Source organism: Charadrius vociferus, unplaced genomic scaffold (genome assembly GCF_000708025.1).
Source record: "Charadrius vociferus isolate BGI_N301 unplaced genomic scaffold, ASM70802v2 scaffold19, whole genome shotgun sequence".
In the NCBI taxonomy this organism is placed as follows: domain Eukaryota; kingdom Metazoa; phylum Chordata; class Aves; order Charadriiformes; family Charadriidae; genus Charadrius; species Charadrius vociferus.
In genome coordinates, this window is record NW_009650173.1 from 3,628,279 (window position 1) to 3,650,284 (window position 22,006).

Below are 22,006 nucleotides of genomic sequence, written 5' to 3' on the forward strand. Positions count from 1 at the left end.
GTGTACTGAGCTGTCTCTGTGCCACAGCAGCTTTGCTGCCGGTCATGGCATGTAGCACTGACACGAGAACCACAGCTGAACTGCTTGTGAGCCATGCGTGGCTACAAGAATTTTCACAGCAAGTGTAGATGCAAAAATATCCTTTACTACTAATACGCAGACAAAATTTGAACACACAACAGAAGCACGCGGTATTAAAACTTACCATGTTTTCATTTTAGGCTGTAAAGACAATTCTTTGGGAAGGTAAAAACTATGCCATTTTATGGACTGAAACAGTTCTGGAGACATTGTTTTAGAAACATCGTAATAATGGCCAAACTTCGTAGATGTTGTTGGGCTGGCCTGTGGAAACAACAATACTGATTACAATAAACATATTAAATTATTATCTATCAAAAGAAAATAATTAACTAGCAATACACTTGAAGAAACTCTGGTTTTTTTCCCCATTCAGCTTAAGTATAAGCTTCAAGTAGAACAACTCTATAATATTTACTACTAAGTTTTGGTTCCCCTGCTGACGTTCTATAACGCAAATTTTTCACACAGAGTTCAACCCTTACTGTTCCCAGTTGCGTCACCAAAGTGCAGTCAGATACTTAAAAGAATGTATTTTTGCACATGTTCTAGCCATATGATCACAAATTTCAAAAGGTCAGATATATGAAATGTGGAGATCATGATGTGTTCCACATATCTGATTTTTCAGTATCTGGGAATGAAATATACGGCACTACAGAAACATTTTCAGTTGACTTTTTGAAAATATTTCACTTTGCTTATTTATGATCAGCAAGAAAAAAATACCATTGCATCTTCATATAGCTGATTTTAACAGAAAATTGTAAAAAAGAGGAAACAGTTAAAAACTACTTTTACTTTCTTGAATTTTGAATAAGGAGCAGGTATAGCACTACACAGACATTACACACAATAACCATGGTTTACTATAATGAAGATACTTTTTTATCAGCTCTCAATTTTGCCTATATCAAACATCATGACCCTCCCAAATTTAATATATACCATAGCAGGAATTACATATTTTGAATATGTTTTGCTAGTAAATGAATAGAGGAAATGAATGGATATTTTTGTTCCACAGTACTGGAGTTCAGCATGCAACCTGCAACATTATTTGAATTACACATGTGATACTAAAAAATCCCTAGATTGTTATAATAAGCAGCATTCAACCATGTAGTAGTACCTGTCTGCTAGTTTTTGGTCTTTGTGTAACAATCCATTTTCTTCATCTTTTCTGCCTTTCTCATTAAAAAAACAAAAAGCTATCCTGGTAAAAACAGTCAAGCAGTGTAAACCTCAGAGGCAAGTTAGTTTCTTCCAGGGAAGGAAAACACTTGGCACAAATGTAAACCACTGTATAGTATATTTTAATGTACACACTGTAAAGGAGTAACAGATTACCAAAGCAACATTAAAATTGATCTTTAGGTTATGGCACAAACACCACTGTGCTCCTGATCAGATTATCTGTCATCAACTGTTCTAACTCTTTTGAGGAAAAAGGAAGGTCATTTAGAATAACAAGTTTCGTAACACAAGTATCAATCAAACCCGTAATATTTCTAACTGGTAAGACGCCTGAACCAAAAAAGGTGCTGCATCCTAGACTTTTAACAGCAGCTTTGCAGGTCAAAAGAAAGATCACCCATTAGTTTATTTTGAGGACAACTACCCTAAGCCCAGACTGCATCCGAAGTGTGCACTGCACAGTGCAGGAATGTGCAAAATTATTTTTAAGTAATTTTCTATCTCCCAACTCCAAGACTTACTGCTAAGCTGAATCCCCCATAAGAACCATGAGACACCTCACCTTAAACGATAAAGCATTAAAATAAAATTAAATATCTCAACAGTTGTGAAAGAGAACAGGTGAGACAGAAAAGGTAAGAGTTGAAAGTAAGAGAGATGTTGAAGACATACTCACACTGCAGAACAGAATGTCTTTTAAAGGTCATTCAGAAGAGAAGTTTGGATTGGTGGGTAAAATGAAATACTATTTTGTTTGTACTTAAAAGCATGGAATTACTTTTGAAAAGTGACCAGAAATACCCCCAATAATTTCAAAAGTTTCTCAGTGCAATGAAAATTTTTTGAAACAACTTCTGCTCCAATTTCAACATCTGCTATTCTTGCTATATACAGGAATGACGATAGGTATTCCCCATTATTACAATAATGGGATCCAAAAAATTTTTTGTGTCGAGCAACAAATCATTTAGTTCCAACTCCAATTATTACAGAAAGCTTGTGGTTTTCATAAACCTTGGTCTTGCTAATAAATTAAGTACTATAACAGTAGAAGGGAAGAATACAGACATGCCAGACATGGCCACATATTTATAGTTAGCTTTCTGAAAGCAATCATGCTATGTATTTCCACAATTTTCTTTCATGCTTCAGCTTACCAAAAATACATTAAACTGTTCAGATTAATTAGAATAATTTGATTTAGAGTACATATTTTGAAATGACTTGATTAATGGATGTTAGGCCTGGTCAGTTATCAGAGAATATAAATAGTAACAATAATATAAAATCTTTCCTACAGAGACAATAGAATAACCAAACCAACCCCAAACTTTTCATTAAAACAAATAATTAGTTTTTAATTAAAAAAACGCACAAAATTGCTCATGTATATCTAGTTGTAAGAAGCAGATCAGTTTTACTCAAAAAAGATAGAAAACCCCATTCTCTAAGTCAGTGTTCCAATTGATTTATCAGCACCCGATTTTTAAAGAAGGAAGTCCAACAAAACACAGCAACCTATCAAAATCTAAATATTTTTAATGTAAAATGTAACTTTATTTAAAACAAGGATTCTGAAAGCAATTTAAACAGGGGCTGTTCTTTGGCCTATAATCTATTCTTTATCCGGATTACCGATCAGAATGTTTTTACTGCAATCTCTGCCGGAGCTCATCTTTTTATTGTGTACTTCCAAGCCCCCTTAATGTTTTAGAAAGGCCTTGACTAACTGAACTTTGATCTGATGTCTTCATTGAGAAAAGCTCCAGGTTGCCCATTTCAGATGCAAATCCTTACTGAGGCCCAATAGAGTTTAGTAAAGACAGCAAAAAAGAAGAAACAAGGAGTTTCCAGGATCCTCTTTGAGAATCCTGAGGCACATTGGTGTCCTTAATCCACCCTGCTGCATGGATTAAGGTAGGTGATAACCTCTCTTGATTCAAAAGAATAAGCACAGTGCCTACAAACTGGGTGGAGACTAGGATTTGGCTATAATAAAACACCATGCAATAAAAGCTCGGTCTATGTCAGAAGCCCATGAATAGGCCTCAATGTACTGCATTCCCAGGCTTAGCGGGGAAGCTTGCAAAAAGCCTACCTGAATCAAGTAAGCATGAATAATCTGCCTTAGCAGAACGACCATGGAGAGCGCGAAGCAGAGACCTTCCATTCCTCTTAAGTTTGAGCTGATAAATTTATTAGTGGACCGGAGGCTCAAGCCTCTTCTTTCCCGGATTCCTATTTTGCACAAGGAGAAATACACTAAATTGTCAGTGAGCAGAGCGTGCTTTTATGCGACCGTCTGCCGTTAATGTTTCTAATTGCAATACTAATGTGCTAGAAATCTCAGATTTAGGATGAATCAAGGCAGAAAATTGATTTCATGCTGTGACAGTTTATATATTGCCCCAAGAACATAAGCAGTTCATTCAAAAAAAAAAAAAAGCACCAAAACCCCCACACTATCTTGCATTGCAAAATAGGCTATCCGTATACTCAAAAGTTTAAATGAAATTAACCTCTGATACAGATGAAAGCAACAAACTGGCAAAGGCACATCAATCACAACGCGACCTGTTACTCTGACAGATTTCTTATAAATCTTCTGTCTTTTTCTGCTGCACAAGGTATATGCAATATGTAAAGAGCAACTGCGATAGTTATGAAGAGTACTAATATAAGAACAAAGATGAGTTAACTAGCAGTCTATATGAAGTCTAATAAATGGGACGGGAATATCTGCACTATTAATGAAAATCTCTTTTATTACTTAGAAATAAAAACTAACTTGGGCATCAAAAATACCACAAAGGCAACTTTTACTCAGCATTCTTACTTCACGTAAAGCCAGATATTGGACAGACAAGTCTTCCGCTAACACGTTTAGAGTTCTAGTTAAAAGCAAAGCTATTTTCTCTACTTCATACTTGAAATTATTAGACAGTAGTTTTTGAAAATGTACTAGTTTCAATCTGTTCAATCTGTTTGGAAAATATATTTTGAAATTGTATTCAACGTTATTTTTTTCCAGGCAAAGAAAATTTAAAGAATAAATCACAACCAAAATTGTTAATTAAATGATAGTACTAAGTGTATTAAACATCCAGGGTGCTGCAAGGCAACATCAGCTTTTTCCTCAATGGAGTATATTCACAAATCAAATTAATTTAGCACAGCCTCAAAATGTTATGATAACTGCATCATAGAATATTGAAAAAAATATCAATTTCAAAACTATTTTTCACTAATTAGGATACCCTGAGGAATTTTAGGTATAGATAAGTTAAGATTTAGATTTTTATTAGCAAGTTTTATTTTTTTAAAATAAAATTAACATATACATAAAAATTATTGTAGCTCAACTATTCAGAATCATCAGCATCCAACTTGGATAACAATGGAAACACTCCACAAAAGATTGACCATTTTATTCTATCTTGCATAATCAAATTTCAATAATCAATGACAGGTAAGTTATGTAGAGAAATATTACATTAGTGGATGAAGTGATTACTTTTATGAAGTTACAGAGGATGAGTGCACACCTAACTAACTGGATTATTTTTACGTTTTTCTATTTGGTTAGAACACAGCACACTATTTGTTAATGACATACAATTGTTTCCATGTTGATGTACAAGGAATTCTGCTGGATTTTAAAACAGACATCATTTTGGGGATGGTTCAGAGTGGCACAAGCAAGCTCCACAACAATAAAATTGATGAGATTTTATGATTACCCTGGAGGCTGTTTGATTTGGCATGTCATCATATATAAGTCCTTTCTGACACAACTATATAGCCATGTCTGTGCAATTTCACAGAAAACCAAACATGCCAAGCCTTGTAAGATCATTTTGTCACATTCCAATTATGTTTTTTAAGAATACAACTGAACTTACTAGGCAGTTATGACTACAACTAAACCAGAATTTACAAATGTAGGCTAAAATGTATAGACAAAACAAGTTTTTTGTTCTAGATAGTAAAAAATGCTGCAATTTTATTAAAGGTTGATTGTGCCATTGGATTAAGTAAGAAAGTCACCAACCACAGGAGATATATTATTCACAAAACACTAACTGTAAAGTCTGAAAGACCGACCACTGGACTTGTTTCTTATATTCTTCCTGCACAGTGATTAGTTTCTAGTGACAGTGAAGCTGATACAATCTCAAGTGCTTACTTTAGTAGTTATGCACATGGATGAGCAGGTCAACAGCTTGCTTCGACACAGTACTTTCACTATAGGGATCTAGTAAGTCCCGTTGATTAAACCTACTTAAGTAATTTGTGTACAACTAAATTTGGGCAAAGTTTGTAAGTGACCAAATCATTCAAACTTTCCTAAAAAGCTGCCTCAATTTAAAAATGCTCATTGAAAAATCCCACGGTACTTTAATGTTTATTGCTTATAAATTATTGTCTGTATTATGTTCTACAGTTCCTGAAAACTCTCAAATTCCCTTTCTCTCTGTATCTATTGTAATCAAAAATATTGTGGTATATGATAATTTACCCTCAGGAGGCCAACCTGTAACACTGTCCATTAGCAGTTCTGTTGTCTGCTCTGCAAATTCATTTTGACTGTAAACCGGAAAAAGTATGAAATACTGAGTACCTCCATTTTTGGTAAATTTTGGTAGCGCCAGGCTATTTTCATAGAATCCTGAAAATCTTCAGACTTAACAGCTGTTGCTTCTTCTCCCAATTCATTTCTGTAGGTATCATCAAGCAAAGGGGCTGGAAGGTCCTACAGGTGGAGACCAAAAGAATGTCAGTTACCTACAGTAGAAATGACAGTTCATTTGTATGCCCTCCGAAAAAAAGGTAGCTAATACAGTTATCTTAATATAATGGACAGTTGTAAAATCTGTAACAAAACTTGATTAAAATAACTGTTGTGAAAAACTGGCTCCTACTAATACTGAGCGTGAGAAACCCCATGTAATTACTATGGGAAAAATGAATTATAGAAATGTAAGACAATGCAGAATGGAAATATCACATTGTATGTTACACTTTACACAACACATCTTGAGCAGCATCCATATTCCCTTTTTAAAAAAATCTTTCCTTAAATGTTGATCTCCTGAACTATTCTGTTTCTGAGAATACCTACATTCCCTGCATAGTGAATTTAGAACTATTTGATAATAAGATCATTTTTCTTTGTTAACTTCTGTAAATCTTTTAAAGTACTCAACAGACCACAACAGTCTACAGACACAGGCCGAAAACAACTGTAACAGGACGGTTTGAATTTTCTCTTCTGCTAAAAATCAGGCATGATATCTACTAATGACAGATACCTTATGAACACAAACAAGGGAGCAAAAGGAAGGGGCAAATATTTAATCCTGGAATTTTTATAAGTCTCTAATGCAAACATTTCTGGCTTAAAAAAAAGCATTGCACACAGGTGGATTTAATTGTTCTATGAGGACAGAACCGCAGCTTTGACTTAGGCCTAGATTAGGAACAACGTTTTATTACAAACTTTCTGCTTTCTACCTTTGTTGCATTGGTGAAAAAGTAAACAGTACTGGGTGGATATCAAGCACTACATTCAGAATTTATGCAATGAATTTTTACATCTACTACAGGAATGAAGTGCAACTGAGTTTTCTGATCCAACTTTATCACCCACCTGTGCAAGTTGGAAGGCACAGGAACCCTTTATCTGCTTAAAATAGATCAAGACTTATTTGAAAACAAAGTTTACATTAAGCAATGACTCTTGAGAGAGAACTGAGACGTGGTCTCAAGGGTTAAAAATCTATAGAGCTAGCCAGTACCTCTGTTACAAGGTATTAGGTGTGAAGACGTAACAAAAACAAATTTGAAAACTTTAGAAGAATCTCCATCAAAGTATGGGATACACATGAAACACTGAACATATTCAGAATTGACACTGACCATAAACACCTAAATTACTTTCACAGCTTTATGTAGGCAGACATAGTACAAACAGGCACACACATCAAGAAGAGAATGAAAATTTAAAAGAATCCATTTTGGGTTTAGTATTATGCTAATTCAGTATTAAAGGATACAGGAGAGAAAACCTGTATATAGTTCAATATGTAATATTATGAACATCATGTTATTTTTGTTTCTTTAGTGTAAATTAACATAATATCTAAAATTATTGACAAAATTGAGAACAAACGTTTCTAATCTCAGGACAGTTTCTGTCTCTCAGCGGTTAGTCAGTACACCCTCTGAGATAAAAGGTAATGGAAGCTATGAAAACTTTTCTGCAGTTACTTCAATAAAGTTGCAGAAGTAGAACAACTGAACTTACGTGTTTCAGCAGCTAAGCAGAAGATGCAACCCACACTGTTGAGCAAATTCTTCATGAGAATGGTTATGTACAAAGTTCAATTTTCAGATTTCTTACAGCTTGTTTAAAAGATACACTTGTATGCAATAAACTTGTATTACTATGGTTGTGAAAATTAAGCGTTACGGGTAGGAAAGCTGCACAAAGATTATAATTTTAGGCTAGTATTTACAGCTTTCACTAAATTTACAGATTTATAACAGATGTTTCAGTAAAAAAGGAAATTCACTTTCGCCTAAGTTTCCTTGTATCTACCCTGAAAGAAAGCAGGGAAACTTTCAAGCCAAAGACAAAGATTTCTGACAGATAGGAGAAAATGAAAACAGAACACTGTAATGAAAGGTTCTGAAAAAGTATAAATCCAAACATGAGCTGACAAGCATGCCAATGCATTTCACATATATGCAGATACAAATTATTTGCATTTACTTCTAAGAGCATTATATAAAGGATTTTTCTATAATAGAAAGAAGATGTTATTTTGAATTTCTAATTTTATAACTCAGGTATCCACAATAAAGAGTTAATTAATTTTATTTTCCAATTAAGGTACTATTTTGAAAACAAATTACTGAACATTTAAACTATTATGCAGATTTAATTTCCCAATACAGTTATTCATAGATTTAAGCTGACTAAGGCAAAGAGGTCTTTCTTTTTGAATGAAGAGCTGCTGATATGTGATCATCTCAAAATATTGCTCAATTATAGTAATTAAAAAAATAAATAAAATCAATCTTCATTTAAAAAGTGAGTTCTGTAAAGGAGTAATTCCACAGGCCAAAACAACAGTTCCAGATATCTCTTCCACCAAGATCAACTGGCTCCCAGGTACTACCTGCAACTTTTTATGGTGGTGAGTAACCTCTATTTTTCGCAACACAAGTGCCAGCCACAGCTTGGAAGAGATCATGAAATCCTGCCTACGCATTTCATCAACTCCTTGAGCTTGCCCCTGTTTGAGATCCTACCACTGACATAACCAGTTGCTACACTGCATCCTGCTGGAGTACCACTGGGCAGCTATCATATCACCCGCAAAATCGAAGACGAAGAAATTATTTACTATTCACCTTTACTGCAAGAAAAGAGAAAAACAGCACCAGTATTTTTCTCCTTGAGAATCACTGCAAATGCCTGTCACTTATACTACTCACTCATTGTAATTATATAATAACTGGCAAAGACAATTTTGAGACAGGGACATTTAGCTATATGCACTTGCTTTTATATAATCACACATAATGTATGTTTTACACAGAGACTGTATTTTATGCTAAAATAGAACAGAGGTCAAGACAATAAGGGATAAGAGGTTCTCCAAGTATTACTGACAAAAGTACAAGCAGTCAAACACAGAACAAAACCTTCTTACGTGGCACTACATGGAAGGGAGACGTTACAAGCACTAGCTGTTGGCACCCGAGAAGCTCAGTCCAAAACAGAGACAGACATACTATCAGTGCAACACAATTAGGCACTGCGGCATGCCTTAACTGTCACTAAGAATGAAGCAGATTAAGAGATCAGGGAAAAATGGTTTCACCTGAAGCTGATAAAGACTTTGGCTGCCAGAGATGAAAACCTATCTAAGTATCCATCTGAAATAGCCTTTTTTGCTGTTATAGTTTACTTTTAACTTCTGACATAATAGATTTTATTCTAAGATAATAAAAAACTTCTAACATTATAAAATGATTGTTTAAACATGCCTAAATTCATATAAAGCACCATGAGCAAACCCATGACTCAGTAGCACGGCAGTTAGCATATGCAGCAGCTCGGGTCTGTTTTATGGCGTCTTCTCCTTTGCTGCCCCACAGAAGGAACCAGGAGCACCTGAAGAACTCTCTCATACCAAGTGCAACTCTTATTTCCTCAGTCGCTTTTCCAAAATGCATTTACCTGATAACTACCATGTCTATCTGAAAAATATGTCTCTTAGATGTACCGTGTCAGTCTGACCTCGATGCCTGTGAAGGTTACAGAATAGATCATCCTAGGTGCCATTACGCAGCACACGCAGGTCAGCGAGGTGATCAGGCCCGGTCAGCACGGGTTCACGAAAGGCAGGGCCTGCTTGACAAAACTGATCTCCTTCTATGACAAGGTGACTCACTTAGTGGATGAGGGAAAGGCTGTGGATGTTGTTTACCTGGGCTTTAGTAAAGCCTTCAACACTGTTTCCCATTGCATTCTCCTGGAGAAACTGTCTGCTCATGGTTTGGATGGGTGTACTCTTCTCTGGGTACAAACCCGGCTGGATGGCTGGGCCCAGGGAATTGTGGTGAATGGAGTTAAATCCAGTCAGCGACTGGTCACAAGTGGCGTTCCCCAGGGCTCAGTAGTGGTACCAGTTCTGTTTGGTATCTTTATCAATGATCTGGACAAGGGGATTAAGTGCACCCTCAGAAAGTTTGCAGATGACACCAAGTTAGGCGGGAGTGTCAATCTGCTTGAGGGTAGGAGGGCGATACAGAGGGATCTGGACAGGCTGGATCGATGGGCGATGGCCAATGGTATGTGGTTCAACAAGGCCAAGCGCCAGGTCCTGCTCTTGGGTCACAAGAACCCCATGCGGCACTACAGGCTTGGGGAAGAGTGGCTGGAAAGGTGCCCAGCAGAAAAGGACCTGGGGGTATAGTCTACAGCTGGCTGAATATGAGCCAGCAATGTGCCCAGGTGGCCAAGAAGGCCAATGGTACGGTGGCTTGTATCAGAAATAGTGTGGCCAGCAGGACCAGAGGAGTAATTGTTCCACTGTACTTGGCACTGGTGAGGCCGTACCTCGAATCCCGTGTTCAGTTTTGGGCCCCTCACTACAAGAAAGACACTGAGATTCTGGAGCGAGTACAGACAAGCACAACGAGGCTGGTGAGGGGTCTGGAGAACAAGTCTCATGAGGAGTGGCTGAGGGAACTGGGATTGTTCAGCCTGGAGAAAAGGAGGCTGAAGGGAGACATTATCACTCTCTACAACTACCTGAAAGGAGGGTGTAGTGAGGCGGGGGTTGGTCTCTTCTCCCCACTAACAAGTGATAGGACAAGAGGCATAAACCTCAAGTTGCACCAGGGGAGGTTTAGACTGGATATTAGGAAAAATTTCTTCACAGAAAGGGTTATCAAACATTGGAATAGGCTGCCCAAGGAAGGGGGGGAATCGCCATCCCTGGAGGGATTTAAAAGATGGGTAGACGTGGTGCTGAGGGACATGGTTTAGTGGTGGACTTGGCAGTGTTAAGTTGATGGTTGGACTCAATGACCTTAAAGGTCCCTCCCAACCTAGACAGTTCTATGATTCCATGTTCTTCTCCCTATGCAAGAAACATGTTCCGATGATGCACTGAGACTTAGGGCATTTCTGGGGCTACTACGTCTCACAGCCAAATAATTTTCGATCCCAACAAACACTTTGTTCTAAAGCAAACATAACCTAAATCATATTCTTGCATGTGGTGGTTGTGAACTTTATGGCCTCTTAGTAGGCTTTGTACATAATGCAGCTGCAATCTGGAAAAGGTAGTTTGCCTTTGGAGCTGACTGGTATTTTGAAGACCAATTGCTTGAGCTCCATCTGGCATACTGACTTTGTTAAATACATTCTGAGATGTTGTACTTAAGCACAAATAGGAAAAAAATTCCAATCTTATTCATGGTCTGAGTATATCTGTAATTTGAACACATTTTAGATAAAGATTAATGAACAAAACTAATAACGATAGTTTACCTCTAGATTTGCAACCCAACTTTATCACTATTACCACAGCTTCTGCTTACCCTTGTTTCCCTCCCATTTACACTAAACTGTATGAAAGAAAGGCAAAACATGTGGCTGCTGTTTGAAGGTATGTCTACATTGACTAGAAGCCAACATGCACGTGTTCACTAGCCTGCTAAAAGACTAAACACAACACAAAGGTGATCGCTAATGTTGTTTTTCTTTAAGATGCAGTAATTCATTATATCCCAGCCCATGATTTTCAAAAATCTTACAACTAGATCGTTGTATAACCACATTTGGAAAGGGAGAGAGCTTAAAATTGGTTAGTAGGCTTCGGACTGGGAAGAATTACAGACACAGAACACAGTTATATAAACCTGTTTTATGAGCAATATTGAAAACAGTGAAATTGAAATGATCCAAACATTTTTGTTTATCTTCATAACCTCTTTTTATCTTCATGATAACTATAACTGGAAGAAAAGGCTTTACCCTTTTCTGACACTGCAAATGAAATGCTATTCTTTGTTTCGACGAAATAGCTCTTTCCAGACCTGACCATGCCTGGGTGATACAGGGCACCTAAGTGAGAAAAAGTCTCCAGCTGTCTTAACATAGGTATGTTCTCAAAGATAAGGGCTGGCTGGTTGGATATATACTTCACAACTCTTCAGTGTCATGAAATGTTTCATTACTGTCCAAGAACTACAAAGCATTCATCAGTTCTCAAAATCTTCTTAAAGAGAAAAGGAAAAATAAGAGAATTATGGAAAGGATGAAGCAGACCAGCAGCAAGACTAGCCTGAGAACACAGACTTCTGGCACAGGTATACAAAAATTGAACTGAAAACGATACAGCAGAACACATAAGGGGAGTAGTGGAAGGCATGGTTTCTATGAGTGACGTTTAAAGATGGCTAAGCCTGGACTTCTCAAAATATCTGTATGTGGGAGATTCCAGGGCAGGGATTTAGCACAACCCCCTTTCTCCCAGATTCATTACAAATTGAGAAACAAAGATATTAGTTTCCAGCAGTCTCATTACAACATTATTTATGTCTGAGAAATGTACTTCTCTATCATATATAAAAAGCACTTAAATTCTGCTGAAATTATCAGAATTTTAAAAAGGATTTGGGATTGTGAGCCTATTTAGGATTAAATAAATTTATATTCTCAGAATCCAAATCAGAATTTCAGAAGAATACAAGATTATTAAAATGTTTAAAAGTTACTTCCAAAATTTCATCCAGAATTGGAAAATAAAAGTGTTTGTTATTTAAAAAAAAGTTTAAGAAAAGAAGTTGATTTATCAGCCTGTAATATCTCTATTTAACCTATTCCTGCTTAAAAATATCTCAGCTCCAACGCCATATATCTTTGAAAGGCTTTGGGACTGACAATTTTGTGGCATCAGTGCATCAGCTCCTGAGAACTGTTACATTCTCCCAGGCTAAAAAAAGACAAATCTCTCATAAGGTATATAAAAAAACAAAGCATGTAGCAGCGCATTAGTTAAAATTAAAAAAAAAAAATAAAAAATACGCAGCATTTCTTGGGGTCAACTAAAATACAAATCTTTGCTATGCAGCATGAATACACAAAACGGCAGACAAGTGCTAAAGTTCTTAAGTGTGGTTTGGTTGGGGCATTTGTCTGTGTCTAGAGTGAGATGTAGTAGGAAGGGAAAAACAGAGAAGGAAGCTTGCTGCTATGTTTTAAAATAAAAAATAAGTTCAGGAAAAAAAAGGTTTTCTAAAGTGCTAATACTAAATGACAATGCAATTAAAGTAAATTTGGTTCCTACAAACCAAGCTTATGAAGGTTTTATTGCAAACATGAAATAATTTATTTCATTAATAAATCTTTTATCTTTGCAATAAAAAGAAGTACACCCCATATGTGCTAGCAATCCAGGTCCTTCTGTGTTTGCTGCCACATTACTTTGCTTGCCTTGTTTTGGCAGATGCACGAAGCAAAATCAGATTCTAACAGTTTGACCTCTCTCACTTCTTATGTTCTCTAGGGGATAATAAAATCCAAGATACAATCCCACAGCAGTTAATGAAGCTTAACCTCACACCCTCTTAATTACCAATGCATTACACCAACTATAGGCATCATACTCCTCTCTAAGCTATTTTACAATGCTAAAGAAGTACTACTGTGCTATTATTTAGCAACATAATCCAAGCTGTATGTGAAATCCCTCTTATATAAAATCCTTTGATCCTTACGGGTTTCAATAACTGTATAATTAATAGTACTTAAGAATTTTAAACATTATCTATTTATGTATCAGTAAATATGTTATTCACATGGTTTTATGCAAATATTTTGCATTGCAGTATCATCACAGGTATGATTAAAGACATGTGAAGTGAAAAATATTACAGCGAGTACAATTCACTGTTGATCTCTAATTGCAACGATATTTAAATAGTTTAAACTCACATGAATTTAAGGCTCTTTTTCATTATGTTAATTTTTAGTATTTAAAGGACACCAGATGGTAAGTCAGGAAGGGTAAATATTTTCTTTTCAATAATGTATTATATAAATGTCAGTTTAAAGGGCCCTACTCCCAAAAGGGGGGAGGATTCTATTTTGATTGTAAACACTTGTGAAGACAAGGTCTATTGTTAAAGAACACAAATGACTGGATACAGAATTCTTCTCCTTTCAGTGGCCCTGTATAACAATTTGTTTTCATCCCCAGGTAAGGCTGTTCTACGGAGATCTTCCTTTGACGTTTAAAAGGACCAAATGGATGTCAACCCAGAATAAATAAGAATTATGTGAAGAGAAATATTCCTCTGTTTTATGAAATAAAAAAAGGTTAATTGAAAGTACTCTAAGGGGTATTTTTTTTGAACTCATGAGAATATATCCTCTACTTGACATAGACAGAAGTAAACCCCACAGTCCAGTGATACTACTCTTTGCTATAACTTCCTCACACAAGATTGAAACCCAGGAATGCATACAAGAAGATTAGATGATGAGTTTTTTTATTTCATTTTTTTCTGAATCACTTCATGAATGAGTAAATAGTAATGAATAAGCAAAAGATAAATACATCAAAAAAAGAGAATGACATGCTAAAGAAAGTAATGTGAAGAAACTACATAAAAATGAGACTGCCAAAAATGTTCAAAAATGTTCAAAATTCAGTAAACTCTGCTGCAGTGTATAATGCACTGGCCTAAACAGTTTTAATAACAACATTATTCATGAACACCTTTAGACATGAGCACTGTAAGCAATAGTTCACTAATGGAGTAAATCAATTCCACAAAGTTACCAAGTAGATTTGTAGAATAGTTATTTGTGAACACTGAAGCCTAAACATTTGGGTTTTTTAAGCTACTACTTTCATGATAAATTTAACAGGCTAAGATCTCTGTTTAAAAACAAACATAATTTCATAACTAAGATCATGAAAGTAAATATCCTAATAAACAGCCAAGGCTTGGTAGATAGGAAACCTGAAATTTAAGCCAAACATTTATTTCCTCTGGTTCTGAAAAATCTTTTTATTAGATCGGTCTGAACTTCTGACAAAGACTAAGCTTTACACTTTAGAGAGTTCCCAGCGTGGGTACTGCTTAAAAGGATTTCATTCTTTTTAAACAGAAGTGATTATTTTTTTCCAGCATCCTCTTTCACACCCATACAACTTCTCTGTCAAGCTTATAACACAGTTTTGTAATGCAGAAAATAATATTACAATATAATTAAAAGATTTTCATTTTAATACAGAAAAAATATGAAATAGATATTCCATTTACCCAACATGCAAGAAAAGTAAACAGATGAGCAAGAGCTATATAATAAAGAAATTAGATTTTTAGAAGGAACTTTCAAACTCTGAAACAGCTGCCAGGGTTAGCTTCAACCCTAGTTTTTGTGCCACAAGGCTATCTTTACTTCAGAAAGAGAGATAAAAGGTGGTAGGAAAGTTCAGTAGTGCTGTAACTGTAATTGGATTTCTGTGTATTAAGCGATAATGGAAGCTTGGAAAGCCCTGGTCACCAGCCTGATGACTTCTTCCAGGTTTGCATTCTTCCTTTTGACAAAACAATGTTTTAGATTTGTATCTATGAGATAAAAAATGTAAGCATCGTGGTTGAACGTACTTTAGTGGAATAAAAAAGTCCACGGAGACAGCTATGCTTTCTTTCAAGAGGTTGTTTGCATACATAGTAATACAACATTGAAGCTCAGTGGGTTGTTTATTGTTGGGTTTTTTTTAAATAACCCTGAAAATAACAAAAGTACATTCTGCTAGATTCTTTCTGCATTCATCTTTTCAGTGGGAGAAGAGTAAGTGTGCACTTTCTGTTCTTCAGGTCCTCTCAGTAAAAGCAGCTGCTCGGAGGTGGAATTTTTTCAGTCTTTTCCAAATGCCATGCTTAAGCAAAATGTCATATTTAAAACAGACTTTCACTTTTGTTTTAGAGATCTTTTCAGCTTGGTAGGAATTTTGAAAAAACTTGTTCCTGGAGGCTTTTTTAATCTTGTCCCTATTGTTTTTAATAAACCATTACACTTCTCTACACACACTTCCCAGCTTCTTCACCAAGTGACGCTGCATTTTCCCTTTCACTGTGGTTCCCTAGAGCACTAGCGTGGTTTCTCCTGACTGACGTGACTTCAGGACACATCCAGCAAACATAGTGAAGCTGTGTGTCTGATACATGGGCACACTAAGGGCTTTGCTACACAAGAGAATCTTCTGGGTAGTTCTCCAAAGAGCAAACTGCACACTGTTCATTTTCAAACTTGGAAGTACAATGACACCAGACGTACAAGGTAAATATTGCTTCATGCCTTAGTATGGTAAGCCTCAAAGGACCTGATTGGAGGTAAAATTTTGGGGAACGTATTTTGTTCTAAGAAGGCTATCCCCTATAGCAGAGGTAGGAAAAGCATCTCTACCATAAGCAGCAGGCTCATAGACTCTATCAAAGTAATTTTTTTTTTTCCTGAAGGATGTGCTCTTTACCCTCTCTTCTTGTAAGAGAACCTCCAAAAGGCAATCTCAACAGAGTCCAGAAGTATCCTGTAATACAATTCCAGCTTGAAAACAGAAATTCCGTAAAAATGCAGTAATCACACAAAACATTCTTCAACTTTTCCACAGGAGATGAACAGATGCAGCTCTAAACAGCAGTTCTCGACCTCTCAGTCTTCCACCTCAGGTGTTCAGGTTCACAATGGAATGGTCATAGAGGTAATACTGGGCAGGGTCCCCCAGGGAACTTGATGGGTTTCTGTTTCCCAACACATATAATGACCAGTAAGTCTTCCTCTCGAGACAAACTCTGTACAGGCTCCACGGTAAAAACAACTTAACCGAGAGCAGTCTTTATTGTCAAAATGAGCTCATAACTGGCAAATACAACCCAATTTTCTCTCATTAAAACTTGTGAGAATCGGTTCCCCCAGCAAGGTCTAGATAAAATAAGTAGTCAGGGAAAAAGACATCCTTATACAGGCAGTTTAGGCAATTCTAGAATTTTAGTGCCAAATCTGAAGTAGGAAAAGTGAGAAATATAGAAATGTAGCCACCACAGATAATAGTTGGGGTTTTTTTTTTGTTTTTAGGGTGTTTTTTTTAGGACTGGAACCATACCTTGGCACCAACAAGGAGAATGGGAGTAAAGAACTAAGCTCTTTTATAGTTATTGCATTTTCATGACTTCCAAAGTCAGCTGGTACCCAGCCTAAGCTGGAGTGTATGCAAGCCTGTTCTAATTTTGGCTACAGTGATGTTCAAGGAAGTATTCAAATTTGTATGTTCCACTCTCAAACACATACACTATACGAAATTTCAAAATAGCTGGCATTAACTTCAGATGCTGAATTTAAAAAAAAAAAAGCCACTAAATACAGTGAAGTTAAGGAAATAGATACAAGAAAGAAAACCCACATCTATTTTATTAGTTTCTTTTTGTTATTAAGCTTGAGCACCTATCAGCCTTTTAATTTGTAGTCTAAACTTTTAAGGTATGGTATTGAACACAGAATGTTAAGATATACTGTTTCCTTCAGTCATTTTATTATTGAATTAGTTTTTCATTTACCAATTTATTTTATGATCGATCACAGAATTATACCATACTATTTCTTACATTGGATACTATTCCCAGTATTTATGCCCATATAGTAAAAATTTGCCTTTTCTTGAAGAATATATATTGAATAGAAATGCTCTCAAATGTTTAAAATACTTTCTAAAAAACAGCGTGTATATAGTTCTGTAGGTTTTACCAGAGGTGTATAATTTTTCAGCATTACGTCTTAATGCCAATTTCCTGAAGGAGCTTTGACTACAAAAGGCATGAATATATTTTCAAAGGATGATGGATAAATTGGTGGGTGGTAATATAATATATCTTAGGCAGCTGATCAGGGCTTTTTATCCTCTGCTTGTCTTTTAGTTATACACAATTTCAAGATAATTATGGTCTATAAGAATGTCTTTTCCCCTTCCTACTACCAGCAATATTTGTCTTGGTTATAGGTTCAAGAAACTTCCAATCACATCATAAAATTAGAATAGGGCAATTATGGCATCTCAGCAAGAGACATGAATGTATAAATAGACTGACCACACAATATGGACATAAAGCAGTTAAGGAACTGCCTTTATGTAAAACACCAGTTAATTAGAATACTAGCTACAGAATATACCTGGATTTTATAAAGTAAAACCAAGCATAAAATGTATAATTCAGGTTGATATGTACCATATCTATGTTGTCTTTCCAGTAAAGAATACAATCCAATCAGATACTGAAAATAAATTAATTACTAATCTCATTAAATAAAATGCAATGTTATCCAACAGTCAGATACGTTATATTAAAATCCTGACTTGGTGGAGACATCCAAACCCCACACAGCTCATCTTTGTGACGGGAGAGGACTTCTTGAAGCACCTAAAGGTCCTCTGTTTTAAAAGTCAAGTGAGGCAGTTTTTGGGAAAAGTCCTCTACTTATATGATTTGGAGACGAAACTGTGGCCAATGCAAGTCTTAGATCAACTTTTCCAGGTGAGGCACTAATGTTTTTTAGGTAACCATATTACAGGGTTACTTCACTGAAGCAATTTCAAGACAGCAAAACAAATCAGAGAAATCTACTCTACTTTGCCTTGTCTGTTAAGCAAAGGAAGTGTTGAATAGTCAAGGTAAGAGTAGAAAAGCATAGACAAGAGTACTGTTGGATACATAAACACACAAATGGAAGAAGAAAACAAGACAAAATTATGTTTTCCTCAACTTCCCTGTAGTAATAGTGTTCACCCATTTATAATCTCTTATTAGTAACACCACTATGGAGTTACAACAGAGGAATGCAGTATTATTGCCTAGTGCCTACCCCTGAAAAGTAAGAAGGAAAATGTACTTCAAATCAGACAACGGAGCTCAGTAAGTCACATCGAACTAACTGACCAGAAACTCAGACTGGTACAAAGACAGATGTATGTAACAAAGTCTGTTGATAAACTTGCAAAAGGATGAAGAATGGGAGCTAGAAAAAAATAGGACATGCTATGACCAATTGATTCAAAAGCGAATGAAAGAAGAATAAAATGTATGTTAGCTACTCCAATTTAAGAAATTTTAATGCAATGCAATAAAAATATTAATTTGAATAATTTAATCTTGACGAGAACAACTGCAATGATCATGTACAGTCAGAGAGTCAATGACTTGATTATCAGTTATTTAAAAACAAATATTATTAAAAAATATAGCATGTTCTTATGTAATTCATACTTCACAATCAAATTATAACCCATTTGTTTAGGGCTATATTCTAAACCACAAGAACAAGTGATAAAAAATTCACCTCTAAATGAACGCTCTTTAGGTTCAAGATCATAAAAAAAAAATTTATTAGATTTTTCATAACCAGAATCATATCATTTCATTAAGAACGTACTTCTTCCTGAATACTGAAGATAATATTGAATTGATAAGGCATAGAAACTACCATCACTAGGTAGGAAAAAAGAAAAGTAATCATTTTGTCCAGAAATAGTCTCTGAAGACTCTTAAGGAAATAGCCAGACTTCACTTGATACAGAATTAATCAGTAAATTGTATGTTACTTTTGATACTAAAAAAAAGCAACCTTAAGAAGACATAAAATATTTAATGAAATTTTGTAAGATTATCCTCATGCTTCAGTATTTTTTGCAGTGTTGATCAGGCTTTTTCCTTTATATAATTTCCTTATAACGGAAATGGTGTTTGATTAGGAGCTCACTGAAGTCTCAAAGAAACCTTTCCATATGACCTGATACAAAGCTGACTATGTTTCCTAGTAGAACAAAGAGAGTCAGAACGAAAAGTACATGTAAAGGAAGTTGTAAAGATGTTAAATGATGATTTTTTTTTTCCATAGGAAGCTAAAATATCTGCACAAATTGTACACTGTTTCCACCACAATATATTGGAAGCAGTAACTACCCTTCCTCATAGGCAGGTGCAAACTGTAAACAGTTGGGTTTACTCAAACCATTCAACTAAGCCAGCTAATCTGTCTTGGTTTTGTCCATAATCAAAATAAAGGATAAGTAGGCTCCTACCCTGATTTGGCCGTGGGAGGATCTTACTCCATTGTCCACAGATGGAAGCTAGTGAGCTAAATTTCATGCCCAAATCTGGCTAGTGTAATTACTGGACTTCCCAACACATTCTTATGAATCACCAAGATAATAAATTTCTTACTACACAATATATACACTTTAAAATGTATTTAAATTCGTTAAGAGATTACAGCTTTACTTGTCAAAAGCTATGTCTTCTTTACCTTTAAGATGTTGTCAGGATGCTCTTTAGCAGAAGCAACAAACAAGTCATGTCCACAGACAACTCCCTCTGCCAGAAAATACTTGAACAACAAATTGGAGTAAAGACCATATTTATCTTCCTCTGTGAAAACAAAAATGGTTGGAATTTTTTCTTTTTTGTTAGATAATCACCCACCCGTATTTTCACAACACTACAAAACACTACAAAAGCCCTCTTTTGGTCTACCTCCTTGAGTATATAATGTACAATAGAGATAATAAGTAAAATGTGATTCCAAACCTTTAAAAGTAATGCCTGACAACATTGTATTCTTAATTTTTCAAGCCAGAGAAATAGTTCTCAATCACGTATTTGATTCTAAGATACAGATGGGATACAGCAATAGCACAATCTTTTGAAAAGCATCCTTTGCCAGTTAGAAGAAATAGCCCATTCTATCCTTTTTTATCTCATTGACCTGAGCAGGGAAAACTCTCTGGATTCCAGGCTGAAAAGGGTATGGAAGACACATTACAATCTAAGTGATGTCACTTTCCTAGCTGTCCTCTGGATAATAATAGATCTTTTAATTTGGTTTATGGAGTTTTACTTGAACTAGAAACAGTTCAGCTGACAACTTCTACTAGGCCTCAAAATGTGCCCCAGAAACTTAAAATTCAAAAGCAGAGAAATCTCCCTGCATCTTACTGGTGGAGACGGTGTCTTTTGAGGACAAGATAAAACCTCCTATGTCATGCTTTTTTCTGGCAGGACCTGACAACAGAGGAGAGTTGGGAGGTGACCATACCCACTGAAGTAGAGAGGACAGTGACTGTGAAAGGGAAGAGGTCCAATGAGCACGTGCACTCCCAGGATGCTTTTCAAAATTTAATCACATTTGGCATGCTAAAGCTATATAAAGGTATCATTTCTTATAGAGACATTCTTGCATCTGCATTTATTTCAAAACAGTGAGAACTACAAAAATAGACAAGAAAATACATATATTGAAAAAACAGACAATTTGCAATGCCATCTTTGAAAGTTATCCAGAGCAAAATCATGAACATATTCAAAAGACAAATGAACTCATAGTTTAAGAAGCGAGACAATACTTGTTAACAGACATTGTGAATACTAGCCCACTGATATGAAAGGCTAATACTTCCTTCAGCTTCTTTGTTGCAAGTTAAGTATCAGAAATTAACAGAATTAAAAAGTCTTAATGAGATTCATAGAATTACAACATCATAACTGAAAACTATGGGGGAAGTGAATGAGTAAATAACAATTGAAATTTGAACCATCTCTGACTTTCTTTATTTTTAGGAAATATAAATAATAGCAGTGTTAATGCTACCAAGAGAAATTTCTAACAATATAACTACCTGATTAATCATCCAGTAAAATTTTAGATCATGCCCTTTGGAGCAACATATCTCTGACATATATTTAGAAACATATCTGAAATATTTTGTTTGGGAGAAAAGTAAATGCAGCAATGTAAGGTTTCACTTTTTCATCTGTTAATCCGGCTGCTGGAAGATGATACACAGGGATGTTGTGGCAGAAAAATACAGAGAGATAGATCTCCTTTATACAGAACCATCAAGACTCTTAATCCATCCTTTGTGTGACTTGGAAACAATTTCCTCCCTATTATGAATCACATATGAAAATATTAAAAGAAAAACCATAAAACCAATAACAAAGGCTGAAAATAAGAAATTCGATGTTCATATCTAACTTGTAAAAAATACTAAAGAAGGAAAACAAAAAGAATATAACTTTGATATGTACCAGAATAGTACATTTTGGAGCTTAAGAATCAAAAAGAACCAATGAAGTGAAG

General features: G+C 35.6%; 1 protein-coding gene across 1 annotated transcript in view; it reads right to left on the reverse strand.

Annotated features, from left to right (window-relative positions):
* ELP4 (elongator acetyltransferase complex subunit 4) overlaps positions 1–22,006 on the reverse strand; it is a 170,852-nt gene that overhangs the window by 114,871 nt on the left and 33,975 nt on the right. Inside the window, exons 2-4 of the mRNA XM_009892705.1 lie at positions 20,174–20,295; positions 5,900–6,031; positions 206–345 (exon numbers count right to left, since the gene is read on the reverse strand). Coding sequence (XP_009891007.1) covers positions 206–345; positions 5,900–6,031; positions 20,174–20,295 — 394 coding nt within the window. The remainder of the gene's footprint in view (positions 1–205; positions 346–5,899; positions 6,032–20,173; positions 20,296–22,006) is intronic.